Here is a 23,749-nt window from a genome sequence, read left to right on the forward strand (position 1 = left end):
AGCAACTTATATATACTGTATATATATATATATAAATTGCTCAGGAGGTTTTATAGGATTGATGTGGAGGAAATATTTCAGTACATGAATAATGTAACGAAAACTAAAGGTCATCCATGAAAACTGAGTAAGTGTTGTTAGCAAGGACATGAAGACTATTTTTTTTTTTTTTTTTTTGAAAGTTGTGAATCAGTGGAATGGATTACCAGAGTGAATTGAGTGCTTTGTCGGTGAATGAGTTCAAAGCAAAATATGACAGTTATTGTAGTATTGATGGTTAGTGTTGATATAATGCCCCTCCTGCGATGAGTGTATGGACTCCATAGTAGTAACATATATAATAATAATGTAGTAATTTACTGTTATTCAAGGCAAACACCACTACATTACATTCTGCAAGCTGTACTTTATATTTTAACACGAAACAGAGAATTCTCGGTACTTTTTTATTTTTCAAATCAAATCAGACACTTGTATTTACTCTTAGATATATGATGTTGGTGATCTGCTATATAATTTATCAATATTACCCCTTTTATTTCAAATTGTTCACTGCAAATCATACTTGATACCATTACAACTTGTATATTTAATTATCAAGTTTTCAGTTCATATTGACGATGCAAGTTGCGTAATGATGTAATTAATGTCTTCTAATTAACAGAATAGTATAGAATAAGATGGAGACTGGCGGTCTACTGAGTATGTTCCAATGGACCATTGTGCGAATCGACCGAAATGTCTACCATAATGTTTTTTATTTCTTTATTTAAATCATTGAAGCGTTATTTTTATTTAGAAAATACGATCGTAAATAAAAATGCTTCGCAAACGCACGCGGCAAATACACCTATTCCCAGGGCCGGCGTTACCATTTAGGCAAACTAGGCAACCACCTAGGGCGTAAGCCATGAAGGGGCGCAAAAATTCAAGCTGTGCTTTATTCATACTTTACTAAAAATATCAAAATTAAATAGTGATATATTATTACTATTATTATATGAGACCTCCAGGGAGTCAAAGACTCATCGAGGGAGGCTGTAAATTATCCAACCCAACTATCATACCTTCCCTTAAATTCATTTACACTAGATGCACTCACTACCCCTAAGGACAAATTATTCCGCTCACTCACTGCTCTCTGAGAGAAAAACCTAGCTCTTACCCCTTTCTTGACTGAGAACAACCTTAACTTCCATGGATGCCCCCTGCGTTCTCTCCCGCCTTCCATATAACGAGAAATTTCATCATTTGAAATGCTATAACATCCATTCAAAAGTTTATAGACCTCCATCATATCACCCCTCTTTCTCCTGTTAACCAGAGTCTGTAATCCACATACTCGCAATCTGTCCTCATAATCTAAATCCCATAATCCAGATATAATCTTTGTAACTCTTCTTTGCACCCTTTCCACAGTTCTTTATCCTCTTGGAACCCGGGAGACCAAATCTGCGCACAGTAATCCAAGTGTGGTCTTATCAAATCCTTATAAAGAGGCAAAATTACTTCCTTATTCTTAAATGTCAAGGTTCGCTTCAGCATAGAAATTATCCTCTGAGTTGTATTTGCAACTTTTGCTATGTGACCTTTGAACTTTAAATTCTTATCCACCAATACACCAAGATCCCTTGCTCCTCAGTTTCTTGTAGCATAACCCCAATAATATAATATGCTGCTGGATCTCTAATCACGCCAAAGTGCATAACTTTACACTTACTAACATTAAACTGATAGCCATTTTCGTTTGCCCAGATTTCCAGTCTATTCAAATCATTTTGTAATTGCTGAATATCAGTAGCATCCCTGATTGCCCTGCCTATCTTCGCATCATCAGCAAACAATTGCAAATCTGATAATAGACCCTGCTTGAAGTCATTAATGTATAGATTGAACAATAATGACCCAAGGACTGAACCCTGAGGTACACTACTGGTTACCTTAAATCTGGCAGATTCACACCCACTATATACCACTTTTTAATATCTGTCTGTTAACCATCCCCGGATCCAAATCAATAGATTATGTTCCAATCCCATATTCTCCAGTTTTCTAGGAATTACGCAACATCCTATAGTGTAGTATCCTATCAAATGCCTCAGAAAAATCCAACATTATCATAGTGTATCCATTTCCTTTATCCAACTCGGCAGTAACATTGTTATAAAATAGGAGCAAATTGCTAAAACATGACCTTCCTTTAGTAAACCCATGCTGTTCCCTGCAGAGTATAGAATGATTGTCTACCCATTTCTGTATGCGAGTTCTTACTAACTTCTCTAAAATCTTCACTACTACACCAGAAATACTAATAAGTCAGTAGTTAGACACATCCGTTTTTGCCCAACCCTCGTGCAATGGAACTATATTACATTCCTTCCATTCCTGTGGTATCATTTCAGAGCTGAGACTCAAGTTATACAAATGTGTGAAAGGCCTAACCAATTCCGCTGAACATTCCTTTAACAAACGGGCAGATATTCCATCTGTCCCTATTGACAAATTCTTATCCAAGTTATGCAAAAGCTCTTCAACCTCATTTTCATGAACCTCTAACTCTTCATCCAACGTAGCAGTAGCACTGTGCACTATACTATATACACCTGGTTTATATATCTTAGCAAAGTGAGCACTCATTGACTGAACACTCTCCTTAGCTTTCAACACTCGTGTACCATCTGCATTCAATAAAGTTATTCTTCCACATTCATTCTTTCTTTTGCTTGCGGCATAAAGATAAAATTCTTTTGGATTGCCTTTAGCTTGTATGGCCAATTTCTTTTCATACTCCGTTTTAGCTTTTCTCACAATACTCATTACTTTTCTGGCCTGAGCTTTATATATTTCATAGCTCCTCTCACTCTTATTCTCACGATACTCTTTCCACATCATCTTCTTCTTGTGGATCTCTAGCTTAATAAGGCTGCACATCCATTTCACACCCAACTTATTTACTCTTCGAACACTAGGGATACATTCAAGCACCTTTTCAAAGATTCCCATGCATTGCTGACTTTTTTTCCATTCAGTAATCGATACCATGGGATCAAAGATAATATTCTTCTAAGTTGATCATAATTTCCAGCTTTATAATTCAGCATGTAGTGATTTAATCGGAGTTTCAATACAAGTAGATACATCCCAAGAAAGAACAGCATGATCACTGTCACCAATTGGTGGTAAAATAGCTATATTCTTGAGAGAGATCCCTCCTGACGCTATGAGCAAATCCAACACTCTTTGACCTCGAGTTCCTTCTTTCACATGCTGTTTGAGAAAGTTATCCCGCAACAATTCAAATTCCTGTTCTTTCTGATCATGAGATTTCTCTTCTACCCAATCAATGTTTGGAAAATTAAAGTCACCCATAATGATCATTCGCTTGGTACCCATAAGGCTAAATTGGCGATGCATTTCTTCGTCCCCTACAACTGAGCTGTCAGGTCTGTAGCAACACCCCACCATATATTTCATTCTGTTAACCTCCACTTCACACCAAATAGACTCAAACTCATCGCTACATGGGACATTGTTACGATCATTATTTTCTTGTATTTCTACCCTAACTGGACTTAAGTCATCTGATATCATTAGTTGCACTCCTCCTCCTCCTCTCCTATCTCTTCTGTCATTCCTAAAAATAGTATATCCGTTACAGTCGATCCCATTTACCATATCTGATTCTGATAGCCAGGTTTCACTAATGCCAACAATCTTAGGCCATATCGTATTCAAAAATATATGATTGAGGTATCGATTATTTTTCCTTATCCCTCACACATCACACTATTCTACTATTTAACTCTTGGTTCTTTTTTGTTCCTTACCTAAATGATTTGAACTTACCGCTATTTAAAATTCACTTAAGATAAATATTTTAAAACGTTAACATTTTAAAAATTTCGGTATTTTATAACTTTTTTTGTAAATGAATTATAACAGAGAATTTTCAAATTAATTAAAAAAGAAAATAAAAAAGCTCTATTAATTTACCTATTAATTTAACCTGAAAGATAATTCTATTTTGTTTAATGTCAATTAGAAACATTTTAGTTTATGTGGGGATTTAGTGGGGATTTTCGGGAAAGAAGCCCTGGACCCGAAATTTGCCGAGTCGTGTGACGTCATGGCACAGCGATAGTAGGGCTACTCTAGTAGGCGCCTGGAACAAAAACATAATAAATAAAATATATCTTTTGTTTCAAATATCTTTGAAAAATAATCTGTTCAGAATATTTGTGAAAGACGAACGTGTGACGTGTTTGAACATCTCCATAAGTTGTTCCAAGTATCGAGCGATTGAATCAGGTGAGTTCATTTTATTTTCAATAATCAATTATTAAAAATAATTTCAAAAACATTTATTAATTTTTCGAGTTAATTTTAGTGTCCAAAATGAATTAACGATAAATTAATTAATAATAACGTGTGAGTAATTAATTAGTCTGTGACTTTTTAAAAAATAGTTTTATTTTTATAAGAAAGTTTATTTATAACAGTATACTTTTTTAGTTAACTATGACCAATAAAAAAAAAAACGTCTATCTGGAGCTCAGTATCGGAAAAGAAAATCAGAAAAAGTTAAAGAACTAGCGAAGCAAGAGGGTTCTTTCTTGAAATAATTCTGCACAAGAGAAACATCTAATAAAGATGAACATCATAATTCTTTTGCCGAAGATACGAAAGATGAATGTTGCGTTACTCTTATTAACGATAACGACCCAAGAACAGATGTAGAAAATAAAGAAAACGAAGATACCAAAGACAAACCAGAAGAAGATACTACTATTCATGTATTAAATTACAGTGATCCCCAGGATTGGCCTTCTCATTTTAACGATAATTTTCGACAAATCTTAGTACAAAATGGACCACAACAGATTGTGTCATACGATTTCCTCAAAGATTCACAAAGAAGAAGATTTTCCTCTTTACACTGCAAGAGGATACTACTACCGAACAATGAAGTAGTGTACTGTCAATGGTTAATATATTCAGTATCAAAGGATGCAGTTTTTTGTTTTTGGTGTAAAATATTCAGTAAAAAAACTACATCAACTCTACAAAAATCAGGAGTCAAAGACTGGAAAAGTATTGGAGTAATCCTTTCTTCACATGAGAGGAGTACTTCTCATTTAGAAAACTATCAAACTTAGAAAGAACTTGAATCGCGGTTAATCGCAGAAATAACTCTTGATAATTTCAATCAGCAAACAATCAGAGAAGAAGAACAATACTGGCGTCAAATATTGGAACGTTTGATTGCTTTAGTTAGAGTACTTGGCACACAAAATCTTGCATTTCGCGGTACTAACGAAAAGTTGTACACTGCCAGCAACGGTAATTTTTTGAAGTTTGTTGAATATTTAGCTCTCTTTGATCCTGTAATGAAAGAACATGTACGTAGAGTCAAAAGTCAAGAAATAATGACCCATTATTTAGGAAAAGATATTCAAAATAAGCTTATACAAATCTTGGCAAAAGCTATAAAAAATAATATCTTATCCCTTGTAAAATCGGCAAAATATTATTCAGTCATCTTGGATTGCACTCCAGACGTTAGCCATATTGAATAGCTGACAATGATTGTACGTTTTGTTGATATTGTCATTCCATCAGATAGTGAGATGTCCAAACCTGAGGTAATAGTAAGAGAGCATTTTTTAGGATTTGTTCCTCTGGAGCAGGGGTTCTCAAACTTTTTAAAATTTGTACCACTTAAATAAGAATCAAAAGAATATATGTACCACCATAAAATACTGTTTCAAAATAAATATTAAATATGAAAAAAAAAACCTTATGACACGCTAATGAGACTTCGCATCCGAAAATTCACATAAAACTGCAATAAAATTGATTTGTTCGTCTTATTCCAATCGATAAGCTAAATTCTTTGAACAGTCTACTCGTTACAATATTAAAATACATTTTTCTGAACATTTATTTAAATATTTTGTGTAAAAATTGTACCACCAAAAATAACGTATTGTATCATTAACGGTACATGTACCACAGTTTGAGAAACGATGCTGTAGAAGAAAGTACAGATTCATTCATAACAGAAACTTTAATTGAACATCTAAGGCAAATGGAATTACCGATCGAGAATCTCCGTGGTCAAGGATATGATAACGGAAGTAATATGAAGGCCAAAGAAAATGGTGTTCAAAAAAGAGTTCTAGATATAAATCCTCGGCCCTTTTTTATTCCTTGTAGTTCACACTCTTTAAATTTAGTGGTCAATGACGCTTCCAGGTGTTGTTTAGATGCAACCAGCTTCTTTACATTAGTTCAACAGATTTATAACTATTTCTCTGCATCCACTCTTCGTTGGCCAATTCTTTCTACTTGTATCTCGGACTTAACTATTAAACCGTTGAGGAACACAAGATGGGAGAGCCGTATCGACGCTTTAAAACCACTTAGGTATCATCTTGTCAGTAGATATGATGCACTCCTGCAAATTTTTGATGACGCAAGATTAAATAATTCAACTGGAAATACTACCCGACATGAAGCAAAAGCCCTTGCTGATTCCATTTGTAAATTTAAGTTCGTAGTATCCCTTGTCGCGTGGTACAACATCCTTTATGAGGTCAATATTTCAAGCAAAATGATACAGAGAAAAGAGGCTGATTTAAATTCAGTTACGAAGCAACTACAAGTAACCAAAGAATACCTTCTAGAATGTAGAAATGATAAGGGTTTTGAAAAAATTTTGACTGATGCTGTTGAAATTGCAAAAGAATTGGAGATTCAACCGAATTTTGAAATAGAAAGAAACAGAAAGAGAAGACAAAGACGGCAGTTCGAATATGAATGTCAAGATCTCTTTGCAAGATCCTCAGCAGAAGCTCAAAATAGAATTTTACTATTGTGTCTTGGATATGGCCATACAGTCAATTGAAGAGAGGCTCCAACAACTACAGCAGCATAGTGTTCTATTTGGATTTCTTTATGATACATATAATATCACTGAATAAACAACTGCTGATTTACTAAACGACTGCAAAAATCTTGAAAATGTTTTGACTCATAATGCTAATAAAGATGTTGATCCCGAGGATCTCTGCAATGAACTTCAAGCAATAGCTCGAAGACTTCCAAAATCCATGCCACCACAAGAAGTACTATTCTTTATAGTACAGCAAAAGCTTGTCGACTGCATACACGTTTTTGTTGCACCAAGAATTCTCTTGACAGTTCCAGTTTCAGTAGCAAGTGGAGAACGTATTTCTCAAAGTTAAAACTTGTTAAGACATACTTGCGCCCAACAATGTCCCAAAACAGGTTAACAGATTTGGCAACAATTACAATCGAACACGAGCTAGCATCTACACTCGATTTAAAGGAGATAGTAGAAAATGTAAAATTGAAGGCAAGAAAAATTAAAATTTGATTTCCATATATTATACATATTGTATATTACTTTGTATATTATTAATAAAGCATGCTAAAATATTTTTTATTTTTTTTTATTTAAAATTTCATTTAAAAAATGTCCAACTTGTGAAATAAGGGGCGCACTTGTAAACTTTGCCTAGGGCGCAAAATAACGTGGGACCGGCACTGCCTATTACAATGTAATGAATGTGTTTAAGTAGCGGCTCACATCAACGAAAGTGACATCGTATCAGCCACTGTTCACATTTGTGTTATTCTGCACCTGTATGTGGGCTATTCAGCGTTTATTTGTTTACTTTTCGAGTAACCTAGATGTATTTGTGACTGTTAATAATAGTAATAATATACTCATAAAATTCCCATAAACTCATAAATTGAATTTTTCAGTAAACTCAACAAAATCCACACGCCATCTCATGGTCCATAACATAATATATTATGGACCATGAGATGATGGCAGGTGTCTGCTGGAATCTCTTCACCGGATGCCGTTTAATCTCATTGATAGTTTGGGCCAGTTATCTCTGATTGGCTAAGGGTAATTAATGGCAGATATGAATCTAAAGTTACAACAGACGTTAATCAGGACATTCCATCAACTTCAGAGAGTTGTTGAATTCAGAATTGTTTGACAAATCGCAATCATGTTATTGCTGTTGCATTATCATTCTCACCTCAGATGAATGTAAAAGATAATGAATGAGAAAGCAATTATTTGGTATGACCAAAACAAGATAATCTAATTTTTTAAAAAAAGTTTCACTACAAATAAAATTCAACGTTAATTTTTTAATGAAATAATCTAGTTTTAATGGATAATTTCTGAATCATCAGAAATTTTGAAAAATTTGTAACGATGCAAATAGTCTTAGAAATCAACGTCAATATGTTTGTTGAAACAGATTTTAAAGATAAGCGGACTGTAATTTTTTTTTTTTTTTGGATAAAATTTCCCTTCTAATCTAATAGTTTTTTTTTTTTTTTAATTAGCAACGAACAAAAGAAGTAGTGCAAGCAGAGCTAATGGGTTTTGTAAGAAAATGGAACAAATTCAGTTTAACTTTTATTGAAGATGTACCGCATGGAAATTTGAACGATGATGGCAAATGCGATGAAACTAAATGTTACTACATGTCATGCAAATTGAAAACATGCAGTTATCAGTTTTTATTTAAATTTAATTTGTACATGTTATTATTATTATTATTATTCCTGATACCTCCAAGGAGTCCGAAGACTCATCGCGGGAGGACATCTTCAACTGTCTCTACACCTTACCTCTACTACGAATCAACGCCATCTACCGCCCACCTCCAACACCACCACAACTAGTAATTTTTGTCTGTAAATTGCGTGTGTTCTGAAGGGCCGATTTGTATGTATGCGGGATGAAAAACCCGAGTTTCCGGGAGAAAAAACCCTGCTACCTCCGTATGAGATCGGCTAACTCACCATCGATTGAAATCGACCAGATAAAGATTCCTCCCGTCGCGACGAGAATCGAACTTAGGCCAATTCCAATCGAAGGGCGCAATGTACCGTCGTTCTTCCAATTGCGCTACGGTGGCGCTTATGAAGATCAAAATGTTGACATACGAGTAGGCCTCACAATACTGGACAAAATCTTAATACCGATATGTGGGTATTTTTATGAAACAGGAATATCGGGATTAATACTAGAATTTCAAAAATAAATATTTTTTCCAATAAATTTCGATGACAATCAAGTTCAGTAAAGTAAATAAAATTAAAAAAAAAACTTAACGTACTTATCTCGGTGATAAGTCAGTGACTTAAGTTCATATATATATATATATATATATATATATATATATATATATATATATATATATATATATATATATATATATATATATATATATATATATATATAAAATGATAAGCCTTTTTCTTCTTATTATTGTGTTATCTTCTATCGAAGGTCAGCAACCATCTTGGCGAACAAACTGCGCTCTTGTGCTAATCTGAGCAGTTGTGCACTGCTCTTTCCTGTCCACGTCTTGATATTGTCAAACCATGATATTCTTTTTCTTCCTCTAGTTCCTTTGCCATCAATTCTTCCTACCAAAATAGTTTGTAGAAGTTGGTATTTGCTGTTTCTCATGATGTGGCCAAGATATGATGTTTTTCGTTTCTTGATTTTGTACAAGATGTTTAGCTTTGCCAATGGATTTTAAGACATCTTCATTGGTAATTTTTTCTGTCCATGATATCTTTAGCATTCTTCTGTATAGCCACATCTCAAAGGCTTCGATTTTCTTGATGGTTTTCGCCTTCAATGCCCATGTTTCAACTCCATAGAGCAGAATAGACCACACGTAGCATTTCAGCATTCGGCATCTGACTTCCATGTTTGGGACTTTATTGCAGAATAGTGTTCTCATTTTCATGAAGGACTGCAGTGCAACTTCAGTCCTTGTCTTTATATCTATTTCTGGATCCCACCTTACATTAAGCCAGCAACCAAGATATTTATATCTTGACACTTGATCAATATTTTTCCCATTGAGTGTCAGTTTCATTGATGAAGCTGGATGTTTGCTGATGATCATGTATTTTGTCTTGTTGATGTTTATATTTATTCCCATTCTTTGGCTTTCTATGTATACTCTGTCAATGAGTTTTTGGAGATCCATAATGTTATCTATTAGCACGGTGTCATCTGCATATCGTAGGTTGTTAACAATCTTTCCATTTATTGTGATTCCCTCTGGACATTCTTCCAATGCTTTTTAAAGATTACCTCTGCGTATATGTTGAACAGGAGTGGTGAGAGCACACATCCTTGTCTCACTCCTCTTTTGATGTTAATATCACTGGTGGTAATGTTATCTAATTGAACGGTAGTTGACTGATTCCGATACAGATTTGTTATTAGTCTTGTCTTGTTTGTCTAGCCTTATTTGTTGAAGGACTTCTATTAAGTTAGTGTGTCTGACTTTGCCGAATGCTTTTTCAAAATCTATGAAATACATAAATACAGCTTTCTGTTTTTCTATGCATTTTTGTATCAGTATTTCGGTACAGAAAAGGGCCTCTCTAGTACCAAAACCATTCCGAAAGCCGAATTGTGTTTCACTTAGAGTTTTTTCACTTTTTCTATAAATGCTATTCTGAATTACTTTCAAAAATATTTTTAATGTTTGGCTCATTAGACTAATAAGTCGGAAGTCACCACAGGAATTCGCTTTGGGTTTCTTTGGGATAGTGATAAATGTAGATTTGAGCCAATCTGATGGAAATTCATCACTTTCATATATTTTATTAAATAGTTTTTCAAGAAGTTTGATGTTATCTGGTTCTATTAATTTTAAAAATTCTGTTTGCACACCATCTGGTCCACTGGCTTTTCCTGTTTTACTTGTTCGTATAGCATTCTCTATTTCGCATTTCATGATTGCTGGTCCTTGAATGTTATCTTTTATATTCATAGGCTTCTGTCTAGTATCATCGAAAAGTTCTGTACATATTTTATCAAAATCTGTGCTTTATTCTCTTCTTCTAGAACTATTTTTCCATTTTCGTCTCTTAGAGACACTGTTTGCTTTTTCCTCAGTTTTCCGGAAATTTCGTTGATTTTCTTATACAGATTGAAATTATCATGTTTCTTCTGAAGTAGTTCAATTTCAGTACATAAATTTTTCATCCAATTTTCCTTGGGTTCTTTTATTTATTTATTTTTGATGATGTTATGTGTTTCTGCATACCTGGCTAGGTCTTTGTTTTCGTATATTCTTCTTGTATCAATAAGAGAAAGAATCGCATCTGTCACCCATTCCTGTTGTTTTATATTATTCACATAACCTACTTCTTCAATACTTGTTGTTACGATGGCATTCTTTAGCTATTCCAAAGAGATTCCACACTTTTATTTTCTTCTATGTTAATCTGTTGTAATCGCAGGTTAAGTTGTGTCTTGGCACTTTTATTTATGTTCGGGTCTTTCAGTTTTTCTACATCAATTTTCTTTTTCTTCTTTTGTGATTTTTTAGCTGATTTTAATCTAAGACGTACTTCTGCAACTATGGGATTGTGGTCTGATGAGATATCTGCTCCAGGATAAGTCTTTGCACTCTTTATTCTACTGTGGAATCTTTTATTTATCAGTATGTAATCAATTTGATTTCTGACAATGTTATGTCGGTTATCTTGAGGCGATTTCCAAGTGTACAGTCTTCTGGGTGGAAGTTTAAACCAGGTATTTGCTATTGTTAGATCTTCTTCCTGACAGAACTGGACTAGGCGATCTCCACTGTCATTTCTGGTGCCTACGGCATGTTCGCCAACAATTTCTCTAAGAGACGAAAATGGAAAAATAGTTCTAGAAGAAGAGAATAAAGCACAGATTTGGATAAAATATGTAACAGAACTTTTCAATGATACTAGACAGAAGCCTATAAATATAAACGATAACATTCAAGGACCAGCAATCATGAAATGCTGGTCCTTGAATGCTTTACTTTACATAAGCCTTTTTATGTCACGATTTTTTATACGTTTTGAAAATCAGGGGCTACCCTGAGTGTCGAGTCTTCAAAATTCAAGTCACCAGAATTCAAGGAGAACCGGCCTACCAGTCCGGAACTCGGGGGGGGCGCCAGGGGAGGATACCCCTTTGAAAACTCGACACTCAGGGGCTACCCTAGGCACCGGGGGGGGGGAGGGCGGTACCCCCTTTCGAGTCATCAGAATTCAAGGAGAACCGGCCTATCAGTCTGGAACTCGGGGGGATTGGGTGCCAGGGGCATATCCCCCTAGTATATATATATATATATATCAGTGGAGTCGGGGACCCATTTCGGTTGGGTGTGCTGTCGTGCGGATTATGCAACCCGCGCTACAAATTTCACGTCAATTTGACCGTATGGATGGGGGTTGCAGAAAATTTTCCATGGGGTGGGGAACAAAGGTTACAGACAAATAATAACCTAAAAAAAATCACCTAACGCCTTTTTATTCCCGTATACGGGGAGTAGGTGAGGCCATTTGGCCCTATCTAACTTTTGGAGACAGAGTGGGCAGGTCAATCTCCACTGGTACCAATCAGAGATAGACGGCCCAAGGCTATCACTAATTAATTGGTACAGTGAAGAGAGACGGCTCAAATGTGCCGCCATCTCGTGGTCCCTAACCCTAACACAATATATTTAATGTCTGAAATAATGTGGGTTCTACGGTCGATTTTCTTGAGTTTACAGGGAAAAACCCGAGTTTCCGGGAGGAAAAACCCACTTGCCCGTGCTAGAGATCGACTTACTCGGGAACTGGTCGAAAAAAGGCTTAGAAAAATTTCTACTAGTCGCCGACTAGACTCGAAACCAAGTCTTCCTTCGTGCGGCCAAGCGCCATGGTGTGCAAACAGAAATAATAATATCAATAAATTTTTATAATTATTGATGTAGTTAAATAATTACATCAATAAACGTCTTTTAGCTCTTTTATGTAATTATTTGTCGATGTAAACTATAAATACATTATTTTAATTTTACATCGATTTTAATGATCTTCAATTCTTGGGAAAAAAAAGTATTCAGAATTAATACAGCTTTTAGCACAATTTCATATATAAAAAAATGACCGGCACACTTTATTAAAAATCAACTAATTAATTAATTCCAAAATCCTAAATTAAATTATTTCACTTTAAAAACAAAAAAGTCATAAAACTAACAAATAAAATAATATTAAATTATATACATTTACCGTTTAAAAATGTATTTTTTTGTTTAAATTGATTTTGTTTAATTTTTGTTTAATTTGTTTCACTATAAATTTAAATTGAGTGAAGTCACACTTCACTCAGTGAATCACTAGACACAGAGGGTGAACGAACTGATCTCTGTCCACAAGAGTAATAAACATTTTTTTTCACAAATCAGAAAAAGATGAACCAAAAACAGAAACGTCTTTTATTGCTGCAATAAAACACGTGTTCTATGGCTACCCTGTCGTGGGCCAAAACAGGCTAACCCATAATAAAATTTTAAGATAAAGTGTCCCAGTGAAAGTGAAAGATTACATATCACAATCACTTTTACAATTATTTGGGGAATTTTTTACTCATTCCCAGGGGAAGTGTACCCTTTGAGTATATTTGAAATACTCAAAGATGAAAATATGTGAACCATCTCATTTATAAGACATGTGAGAATAGGAAATGAAAGGAATTACATAACATAACGTTATGTAATTCCATGTTATGTGTATTTCTCTGATTTGTGTATATTTTGCTGTTTTCCAATAATTTTCTTTTGTTTACTGAGATTCGGTTTACATGATATCCGATCATTGTCGGAATTATCCACACTTCCGAGAATCCTACATTTTTTTTTTTTTTAGTATCAGCGGTTCTTTTGTCTTATCAATCTCGCATATGCTGGTATTTTGAATATTCATTTTTATTCAGGAATAGATATTTTTTTACTGTCCGTTGTTTCCAAAGACTAGAATAAAAATGTCTATACCATTAAAAAACTTTGCAACCTCAACAGATGCTTGCTATACTGCACAAGCAAGAGAAACATTTAAGTTTTTTCTCCTAACATCCACTTTCAAATTTTCAGTTCCAGAAAACATGTGTAACAGCTGTTTGTAATACAGCCATCAGATACAGAAAGTGTTCAACTCATGACAAGCGACAAAGTTCAATTGGATTGGTTGACACAATAACCGATCACTGCTGCTAAGTGTCAGGTGAGCTCACCCAGCCACCCCTTCTGAGCAGTTTAAAAATACTAGAACACTAAGAATTTGACCTGCTGCACCCTCTGTACATCTTTTCAAAGGGCTCAAAAGTGTATGCATTTTGAAAGCATACCCAGGCTATTAACGCGAATATCATGCACCATTTAGGCGTTGAAAAGTATATATATATATATATATAACATTTAAAAAAAAACATTATATTCAACTTGGGTATCTCATGAATACCTGAGTGAATATGTGTGTGTGTGTGTGTGTGTATATATATATACAGGGTGTTCGGGATAAATTTGACATATTTATAATTAATTATATTTTTCCGTAAGTTACATGTATTAACACACACTTCTCTTCATTTAAAAGTTTGGACCCTTCTTCATTCATATACAAGATGTCAGAAAGGATGGATAGCTGGAACCCACCTGAATCATGGAAGAGAATAACTTGTATCATGATGATTTGTGCCCGCCATCAAAATAAGGATATTACGACTGTTGTCCAATGCTCCCTGAATACAGTAAAAACAATCAGGCATGAACTAGAGACTTGCAATGGTGACTACGAGGATGTAGCAAGAAGAAAGATCCCTAGCAGACGATCTGATTGCGTTCGTACAGCAGAATTCCTCGCAAATCTGCAGGAACAGGTGTTGAAGAACCCTGGCATTGGAATTCGGGCTTTGTTCGTGGAGTTGCTAACTGTAGTCAAGCCCTGGATAACAAGGGTAGGCAATGGTAGGCCGTATGTATGGCAGCAGGATTCGGCCCCTTGCCACACCTCTGGGAAAAGTCAAAAATGGTTGTCTGAAAATTTCTACGACTTCACCAGTCCAAATGTTTGGCCTCCAAACTCCCCAAACCTTAACCCCATGGATTATTTTGTATGGGGCGCAGTTGAAAAAGACACCAATCGCACTTCCAGTAATACAAAAGCCCAGTTAATGGATAAAATTAAAACAGTTTTTGCGGCCCTTCCCAGGGAGACTGTAGCATCAGCTTGTTCGAGGTTCCGAAGCAGAATTGAAGCTGTGATCGATGCTAATGGTGGTTATTTTGAGTAAATCTTGTTGATAGTATTGTAATTAACTCTGCCTGTAATGTTTTTTTGTCAATTCATTAAATTTAATAGATACAAAGAAGATTTTCTTTTTCCTTACGAAACTGTCAAATTTATCCCGAACACCCTGTATATATATATTTATTATTATTACGGGCAACTCCAAGGAGTCCATAGACTCATCGAGGTAGGCCCTAACATCATGTCGAGAACAACTATTCGACATTCACACAGTATCTATCATACTTCGCCTTGAACTCATTCGCAGTCATGGCACCCACAACAGACTCTGGCAGCTTATTCCACTCATTCACCACTCCCCAAGTAAAAAACCTAGCTCTAACACCCTTGCCCAGCTTCCATGTATGGCCCCTAGTCCTATTCTCAAAATATCTTCTGAATTAATCTTATAGAAACCCTTCAGTAATTTGAATGTCTCAATCATATCACCCCTTTTCCGCCTATCAACCAATTTCTGCAACCCACAAATCTTCAACCTGTTCTCATAAGGTTCATTCCATAGACCTGCTATCATCTTGGTCACATTTGATGAGTTGATTTAGCCACTTTTGCGATGTGCCCCCTAAACTTCAATTCCCTATCCACCAACACCCCCAAATCCCTGGCCTCATCAATCTCCTGGAGTACAGTTCCACCAATGTGATATACTGCTGCTAATTTTTCCATGCCAAAATGCATAACCTTACATTTTGCCACATTAAATTGACATCAATTCTCCTTAGCCGTCATCCAAACTATCCAAATAATCCTGCAAAATTTTGACATCCTGTGCACTCACTATTGCTCTACCCAACTTTGCATCATCAGCAAAAAATGAACACTTCCTCTCAGATCCTTTCCTATTGAACAAATTGAACAGTAGTGGCTCAAGAACAGAACCCTGCAGCACACCACCAGTCACAGGCCGTCTTTTGGACTCTACTCCTGAATAAACCACTCTGATATATATATCCATCAACCACCCTCCTATTCATCTCATCAATCCTATATCCATCCCCATATGCTGCAGTTTACTGATTAGAATTCCATGTGGTATCCTGTCAAAGACCTTAGCAAGGTCCAGTAGAATCACTGTAAACCAATTACCCTTATCTAGTTCAGCCGTCACTGTGTTATAAAACGTGAGCAAGTTACTGAGGCATGATCTACCCTTCACAAAACCATGCTGTCCCCCATTTTCATCTATCCAATCCTGTATTTTCCTCTTGACTATTTTCTTCAAGACCTTGATGATTCCTGATCGGTTGGTAATTTACAACAGCAGTCTTGCAACCTCCTTTATGCAGTGGAACTATTTTCCCCTCTTTCCACCCCCTCAGGACTAACCCAGACCCGAGACTCAAATTAAACTAAATGGTCAAGGGCATTGACAATTCTTTAGCCGCTTCACGTATGACACGATCTGGTATACCATCCAATCCCACAGATGTATTGACATTGAGGTTTTGTAATAGACTATTCACTTCCACTTCATTCACCACAATTCCCGTATAAGCTATTGGTTCATTCATTCATGCAATGTCACCACCTGAATGATATACTCTTGCAAATTGCTCGCTCAGTAATTCCACTATATCAACTGATTTGGTTACCTCCCTACCATCGGCATTCTTTAAAATCATTCTGCCATATACATTTTTTCTTTTACTTGCAACATATCGAAAAAACTGTTTGGGATTCTCTTTAGCCTGCATGGCTAATGTTCTTTCATAATCTACTTTTGCTTTTCTTACCACAGTCGTTACCCTTCTGGCCTGCGCTTTATACTGTTCATGTGCCTGCCAGTCACCTTTCTCCTTAAATTCCCTCCACAGTTGTTTCTTTTTTTGCAGCTCAAGCTTAATGGTGTTATTCATCCATTTAATCTCTACTTGATTTATTATTTGGACTCTAGGTATGCAGTCAGCCATTGCCTCATGCAAACACTTCTTAACTGCCTCCCATGCACTATCAACATCCAGCCCTTGCAGTTTTACATGCCATGGCACTGAATCAATCAAATTCCTAAGCTTGTCATACTTACCAGCCCAATAATTCCACATGTACCCTGTCTTAATTGTAAATTCCACACCTTTAGCCACCTCCCAAGTCAAGACCCTATGATCACTCTCACCAATTAGTGGCAACGTGGTCATATTCGTTACAGCCAAATTCTCGGATGCAATTACTAGGTCAAGCACTCTCTGACGCCTAGTATTTTCCATTACATGCTGTCGCAGAGAGTTATCCCTTAATAATTGAATGAAATCCAGTTCCTTCCTCCCACTCGTCCTCTCCTTCTTCCAATCAATGTTACCATAGTTGAAATCCCCCATAATAATTACCCTCCTTCCACTCATTTCTTCTATTTGTTTATGCATACTATCGCCATCATCTATTCCATCACCTGGTCTATAGCAGCACCCAACTGTATATTTTGTTCTGCTAGTCTCAATCTCACACTAAATAGCCTCAAATGTGCTCTTTTCTCTATCCTGCAGTTCCACTTCTATTCTCCTTGGCTGTAACTCATCAGCTATCATCAATAACACTCCCCCCCATTTTATTCTCCCTGTCACTGCTGAACACACCATACCCCTCACATTCAATCCCACTAGCTATATCATCTTCTGTCAGCCATGTTTCACTAATGCCAATAACCTGTGGCCTGGAAGTGCCAACCAAGGACAAAAATTCTTCCTTCTTGTTCCTAATACTTCTGGCATTAATATACATGAATTGCAGAAACCCATTTGTCCCATCCCTATTTTGATGCCTTATACTGTCCCATTCTGATTTGTTGTCCTTCATACACGCTCAGGCATATTACACACATTCATACACTCACCTGTCTCCCTAAAGTCTGCATATCCACCCCAAATATGGACTAGCTTTTTGTACACCACCCGCGAAAAAACATCAAGTTAACTGGCAACCTACTAAACTGCTGTACATAGAATTTAACACATATTTATGTAAATTTAAGAAGGCAGGCAATATGGTAAAATGTCCAACTCAATGTAATAAAAACCAAGGTCTAATATTAAATCAACTTTGGGCAGCATACATAGAGGATCTACATATTAATGAATTAGGCCAGGGGTCGCCAAAGTTATTTGCCCGTCGACCCCTTCAAGAGTTTCTTGACTTGTTATCGACCCCCTATATTTTAACTGGTAATGTTTACGGAATTAACAACGCATATAAAGTATATTAATTAAAGGTAACTTTAATAAATAACTTCTATATTTCGGCAACGTCACGTTGCCATATTCAGGAACATAAAGATATGGTATGTGCAAGCAGGCACTAACAAAAGCAAATGAGGAAGAAAGCAAGAAACTAATATTGTTCCTAAAGTCCTAATGGTGCCCTCTGGTGGGCTAATTTGGTTGACTTGGCAGTTGGGCTGAAGTTCTCAAAATGTAAGTCTCCCAAATTTGGGGTAGTTTAAGGTTACCTTTAATTAATATACTTTATATGCGTTGTTAATTCCATAAACTAATTACCAGTTATGTATGACCAACATATAACCCCTATATTTTACTATTACGTAATTATGATAGTCGGCGCAGTTAGCCTAGTGCTATGCACTTCGCAACCATAAGCCAAAAGAAGTGTCCTAGGTTCGATTCCCATTGGTGACGTGAGGAGCTGAAGGATCTTCCTCAGCCATAGCCAAGTTAGCCAGTCTTGGGCGTGGATGGCAGGGTTTTTTCCCAGTTTATTCTGGGGTTTTTCATCCCGCAAAGCAGGCAAACTGGCCTTGAGAACTTAACACTACAGGCCATAGGATATACCGGGGCATAGGGCTGACCACCTTATCCTGTAAACAGATTGAGGTCTGATGATCAATGGACCCTCGACAGCGCAAGGTAAAAGAGGGTATAAAGAAGATGAGATGAGATGTAATTATGATAGGACAAGCAAAAAAAGACGCTCGAGTTTTTAGATTATTTTATAGTTACAGTGTTTATTGTAAGTATAATATAGTGTATATTATTATATTACTATTACTACTACTATTACTAGTGATATTAATAAACTACTGGTATTACTGCCAGTGCTGCTCAACTCTTCAACATAGAGAAGTTTAATTCGTGAATGAATAACGATTGAATTATAATATGTATGTTGATGAATTTTAGAACATTAACGCTCACTTGTATGTCGATGCACAAAAATGAGACTGGGATCGAATACTTGTATCAGTAAATAAGAACCATGCACATGTTGCAATCTCGCTCCCACTGCACCGGCTGGCAGGAACCACCAACATCCGTTTATTGGTAAATACGTAACTTTGGCCTACTTGATTGGCCTCAGTAACTATTTTCATGACCTTACTCCATCTTACAGGTCCATGAATAGGACCTGTAAGATGGAGGTACTGATCCCATGATTCACTCTTAATTGCGTTGTCATTACCTCCATGTCTTTGTCATGGAGGTAATCCAAGTTAACCGAATTAAATATTACCCATACAATGATGTCTTATATTTTTCTGTCGACCCCTGACAATGTCATATCGACCCCTTTGGCGACCACTGAATTAGGCTATAAAACAAACTATGCCACATCTTGTAACAATAAACTACCCTTGATATTCCTATGTTCAACATCTAGTTTGTGATGAATGAATTAATAATTCAGAAATCTCTTTGTATTGATTTTTATTTGTGTTTTGTCTCAGTCTGAAGAAGTACACGACAGTATTGTACAAAACTAGTAATTAATTTATTCAAGTGCTTTACTTTTTTTACGTAGTTTTGCCAATAATTAACAAAACATGGATACAAGCGATTAAAATTTTAACTGTTCTCAGATTCTTGTTCCATTTCAAAGTCCTATTTTACAGATCTAGAACATCAGAAGAAACCAAGCATAAGTTTTTACTTACTAAGGGTCACAACTGAAAGGTGTAAACTATTACATGATTCTGCTGGCCACACAGAATACTGGTGAATCTGCATTATAAAATAAAAGGAGAAAAAATTTTCTTTCCGCTGTTGTATCCACATATGGTTTTAATAATATTGTACAGTTAAGGTTAATGAAATATAGAATGTTAGCATAATATTTCTTATTCAGTAAATACAGTATTATTATTGCATAATTGATTGAAGTGGAGAACAGTCAAAGACATTAATTTTTGCAAATATCTTCCACAGTATTCAAGAGATATATGCTAATTTGTAAACCAGTGATAGGAGATGATGACAACTGAAATGTGCATAACAACTTTCAGGAGCATACATCATGCCCATTGTTCCACAAATCAGAATAGGAAAAAGTAGTTCTACAACAACAGTTAATGCTGAATGTGAAGACATCAATTTTTTAATAAAACAAGATAGCAGTTTTATTAACCTCTTGTAATACTACATGCCTGTCAAATGTGTATGTTAAGTAGTAATACAGTTTGACAAAAGTAAACTATAAATTATGGTTCCTTTAATTTCAAAAACGACTGTACAAAAAATTGCATACAAACCGAAGAACAGCAATCTTGCTATTATAGATATCAGAAATACAAAAAGATTTTTAACATGAAGCAGTAAGACTAAAATAAAAATAATGCATTTTTTCATGAACTATCACCATTACTCAGTATAACTCTCTTGAATTCATGTACATATTAAATCTAACGATATTCAGTTTGATAAATACATCACGGAAGTGAGAACTAACGAATAAGTGGAGAAGACCAAATTCCAGAACTTGTTCTCTGTTGAAATCTTTTTTTCTTGATTGGAAAAATTGTTTCTAAATCAGGAAGTTTCATTTTCCCAAATATGTTTACTGGATCTACTGTTTGGTAATACTGAGTTATCAAAGCTTCCCTTAGATTAAATCCTACAAAAATAAAAAGGAGAAACACAATTTAATCCAAGAAATAAAGAAGTTATTTCAACATATAATGCAAAATAGAATTGTATATATCAAATTAACATTTCATATACATTTCATGAAATTATTTTTTTTTATAATGGTAAAATCAATTTACATTTTACTGAATCAAAACTATTAAAAAAAAAACAGAAGGCATTCATTCATTTATTTATTATTTTTGCTTGATAATGCAAGACAGTCAGCATTAATATATACATTATACTGAGATAATTTTACAACTATCAACAACTGTCAACTTATACTGATTTCTGATTAATTCAACAAACGCTGGTGTCCAAAAGCTAAGAACAAACTATATTTTATCATCATCACTAACTTCCAATCTACAATTTTCCTCCAAATCAATCTGTCACCTGTCCAGACTACAACATTATCAGACCTTATATTTCTGTCTTCTAAGGCACTTTTTTAATGTATCGATGCACCTATATCTTTGTGTTCCTCTGGGTCCTTTTGCTACCAACCTGGCAGAGAACACTTGTTTTGCTAATGTTTCCTCTCTCATTCTGTTCAGGTGACCATACCACCTGAGATTAGCTTTGCTAACACATTCCTGGATGCTTATAATGTCGAGTTCTTTCCTAATATCCTCATTTTTAATACGATTTTGTTCACACCCTTAATCTTTCCCAGGACACTCATATAGGTGGTCTTTGGTCAAGTGTTTTATTTTAATCCAGCTTTCAGATCCATAAGTTAAAATTGGTTTGAACAATGTCTTGTAGTCAGCTAATTTAGTGTTTTGACTAATTTCTCTCTTACTCCATATAAATTATTTAATTGATTTCCTACCATACCAGCACTGTTGATTCTGTTGTCTATTTCCATACTTAATTTACCATCTTCACTAAAATTCGTGTCTACGTAACTGAAATGTTTTACTTGTTCTATAGGTTCTCCATTCACAATGTAGTTGATATTTTCAATGCTTCTCCATATTTTCATTGTCTCGTTATTGCTGACCTTCATACCAAATCTATTACAAGAGTATCATCTACATAACATAAAGAGCTGAGATTAACATCTCCAATTTTGATATCAGGTTTAATACCACTTTCCTACATAATGTGATCCATATAGATAATAAATAGCAGAGGGGATAATGTACATCCTTGTCTGATATCAGATTTAACATTAAACCATCTTCCTGTACGTCCTTCAATTCTAACTGTTGACTTACAACTCAAATAAAGACTAAGTACTGCTTGATATAATGCCCCATTGACATCATATAACTGTAAAGTTTGAATAGCTTTTCTCTTGGCACCTTCTCATATGCCTTTTTCAGATCTACAAAACTTAGTTTTGTAGATCTGGAAATACAGATCTTTGTTAAATTCTGATGATTTCTCAACTATTTGTCATAAAGTGAAAATCTGATCCTGGCAGCCTCTATTTGGCCTGAATCCAGCTTGTTCTTCACCCAGCTTCCCTTCCACAATCCTTCTCAACCGTTTCTGTAGTATACTTGCATGAATCTTACCAGGAACACTCAGTAGGGAAATACCTCTATAATTCTCATATTGTTTTATTTCCCTTTTTATGTATGGATACTGTGAGAACTCTACTCCAATCATCTGGAATACATCCCCATGTCCAGGCCTTCTGAGCTATGCAGTGCAGCCACTGTAAGACTTTTATACCTCTGTACTTGAGCACTTCTGGTCGAATATCATCTACTCCTGCTGCCTTTCAACATTTCAGGCTTTTTCTACTTCATGTGTGAATATGTATTCCTGATTGCATGCTTTTGAGTGTTTTTTTTTTACAACTGTGCTGTCACCGATTGTTTCATTTAGGAATTTTTCAAATTAATTACTTCATACATCAAGGATATATTTTTCTCCAGTTTTCATGTTGCCTTTATCATCTCTAATTCCTTTTACAACACTCTCCTCCTTCTTGATATTTATTTTCTACATTCTTAGCAAAGTATTCCCATGACTTTTGTTTAGCTATTTTACATTTGTCTCTTTATTCTCTAAGAGCACAAGCTGACTTATTCAGCAGAAATTTTGATATAATTTCTTTTCTTTTACTGCCTCTTTAACTTCCTGTGTCCACCATGGAGTTCTGATTTTTCTTTCCTTGCAGACAATCTCACCACGTGCCTCTGGCTGAATCAATCAATGTTTTCTTCAGGATTTGCCATTGAATCTCCATGGTATGGTTCTTGTTCTCAAACCCTTTCATTTTTTTCTTGAATAATTTTTGTGTATTTAAGTCTATAGTTCACATCTGAGAGCTGCTCAACTTTTATTTGCTTTACAACTTTCTTACATGTTCTGTTTTCAATATGAAATTCAATTTTATCCTGTTCGTCTTAGGTTTCGGACACCAGTGTACTTTTAACTTAAGGCCAATCACATCCCTCCATCAAGTGAATCCAGTTTTACACACATTTCAAAATATGCAAGCTACATACTTACCCCCCCACACACACACACACCAAATTTTCTTTTTATTTTCAATAAGCATTTTAAACTTTGCAAATATTGATCTTGAACTCATAAATTTCAACAAATCTGCAAAAACTGAATAGCTGCTCCCTTTCAATTGACTTTAGTCCTGATGAATGGCAGCATATTCAGTTAATACAATACTTTTTTTTGTATACTTTTAAAATAGTTTATCTTAATTTACAATTTATAAT

At 35.3% G+C, this 23,749-nt stretch overlaps 2 protein-coding genes across 3 annotated transcripts in view; one reads left to right on the plus strand and one right to left on the minus strand.

Annotated features, from left to right (window-relative positions):
• Positions 1-6,004: 6,004 nt before the first annotated feature.
• On the plus strand, positions 6,005-6,907 carry LOC150093388 (zinc finger MYM-type protein 1-like). Its single transcript, XM_090413606.1, has one exon. The coding sequence runs from the start codon at positions 6,005-6,007 to the stop codon at positions 6,905-6,907; it is 903 nt and encodes a 300-aa protein (XP_090269732.1).
• A 13,600-nt stretch (positions 6,908-20,507) lies between these two features.
• The window catches only part of LOC150093389 (uncharacterized), a 176,315-nt gene continuing 173,073 nt past the window's right edge, over positions 20,508-23,749 (minus strand). For both annotated transcript variants that reach the window (XM_090413565.1, XM_090413566.1), the window contains exon 16: positions 20,508-21,039. In XM_090413565.1, the coding sequence (XP_090269691.1) occupies positions 20,870-21,039 (170 nt within the window). In that variant the 3' untranslated portion in view covers positions 20,508-20,869. The remainder of the gene's footprint in view (positions 21,040-23,749) is intronic.

The sequence above is a fragment of the Typopeltis vanoorti genome, chromosome 24, assembly GCF_054136105.1.
Source record: "Typopeltis vanoorti isolate ZY-2024b chromosome 24, IOZ_Tvanoo_1.0, whole genome shotgun sequence".
Classification (NCBI taxonomy): Eukaryota; Metazoa; Arthropoda; class Arachnida; order Uropygi; family Thelyphonidae; genus Typopeltis; species Typopeltis vanoorti.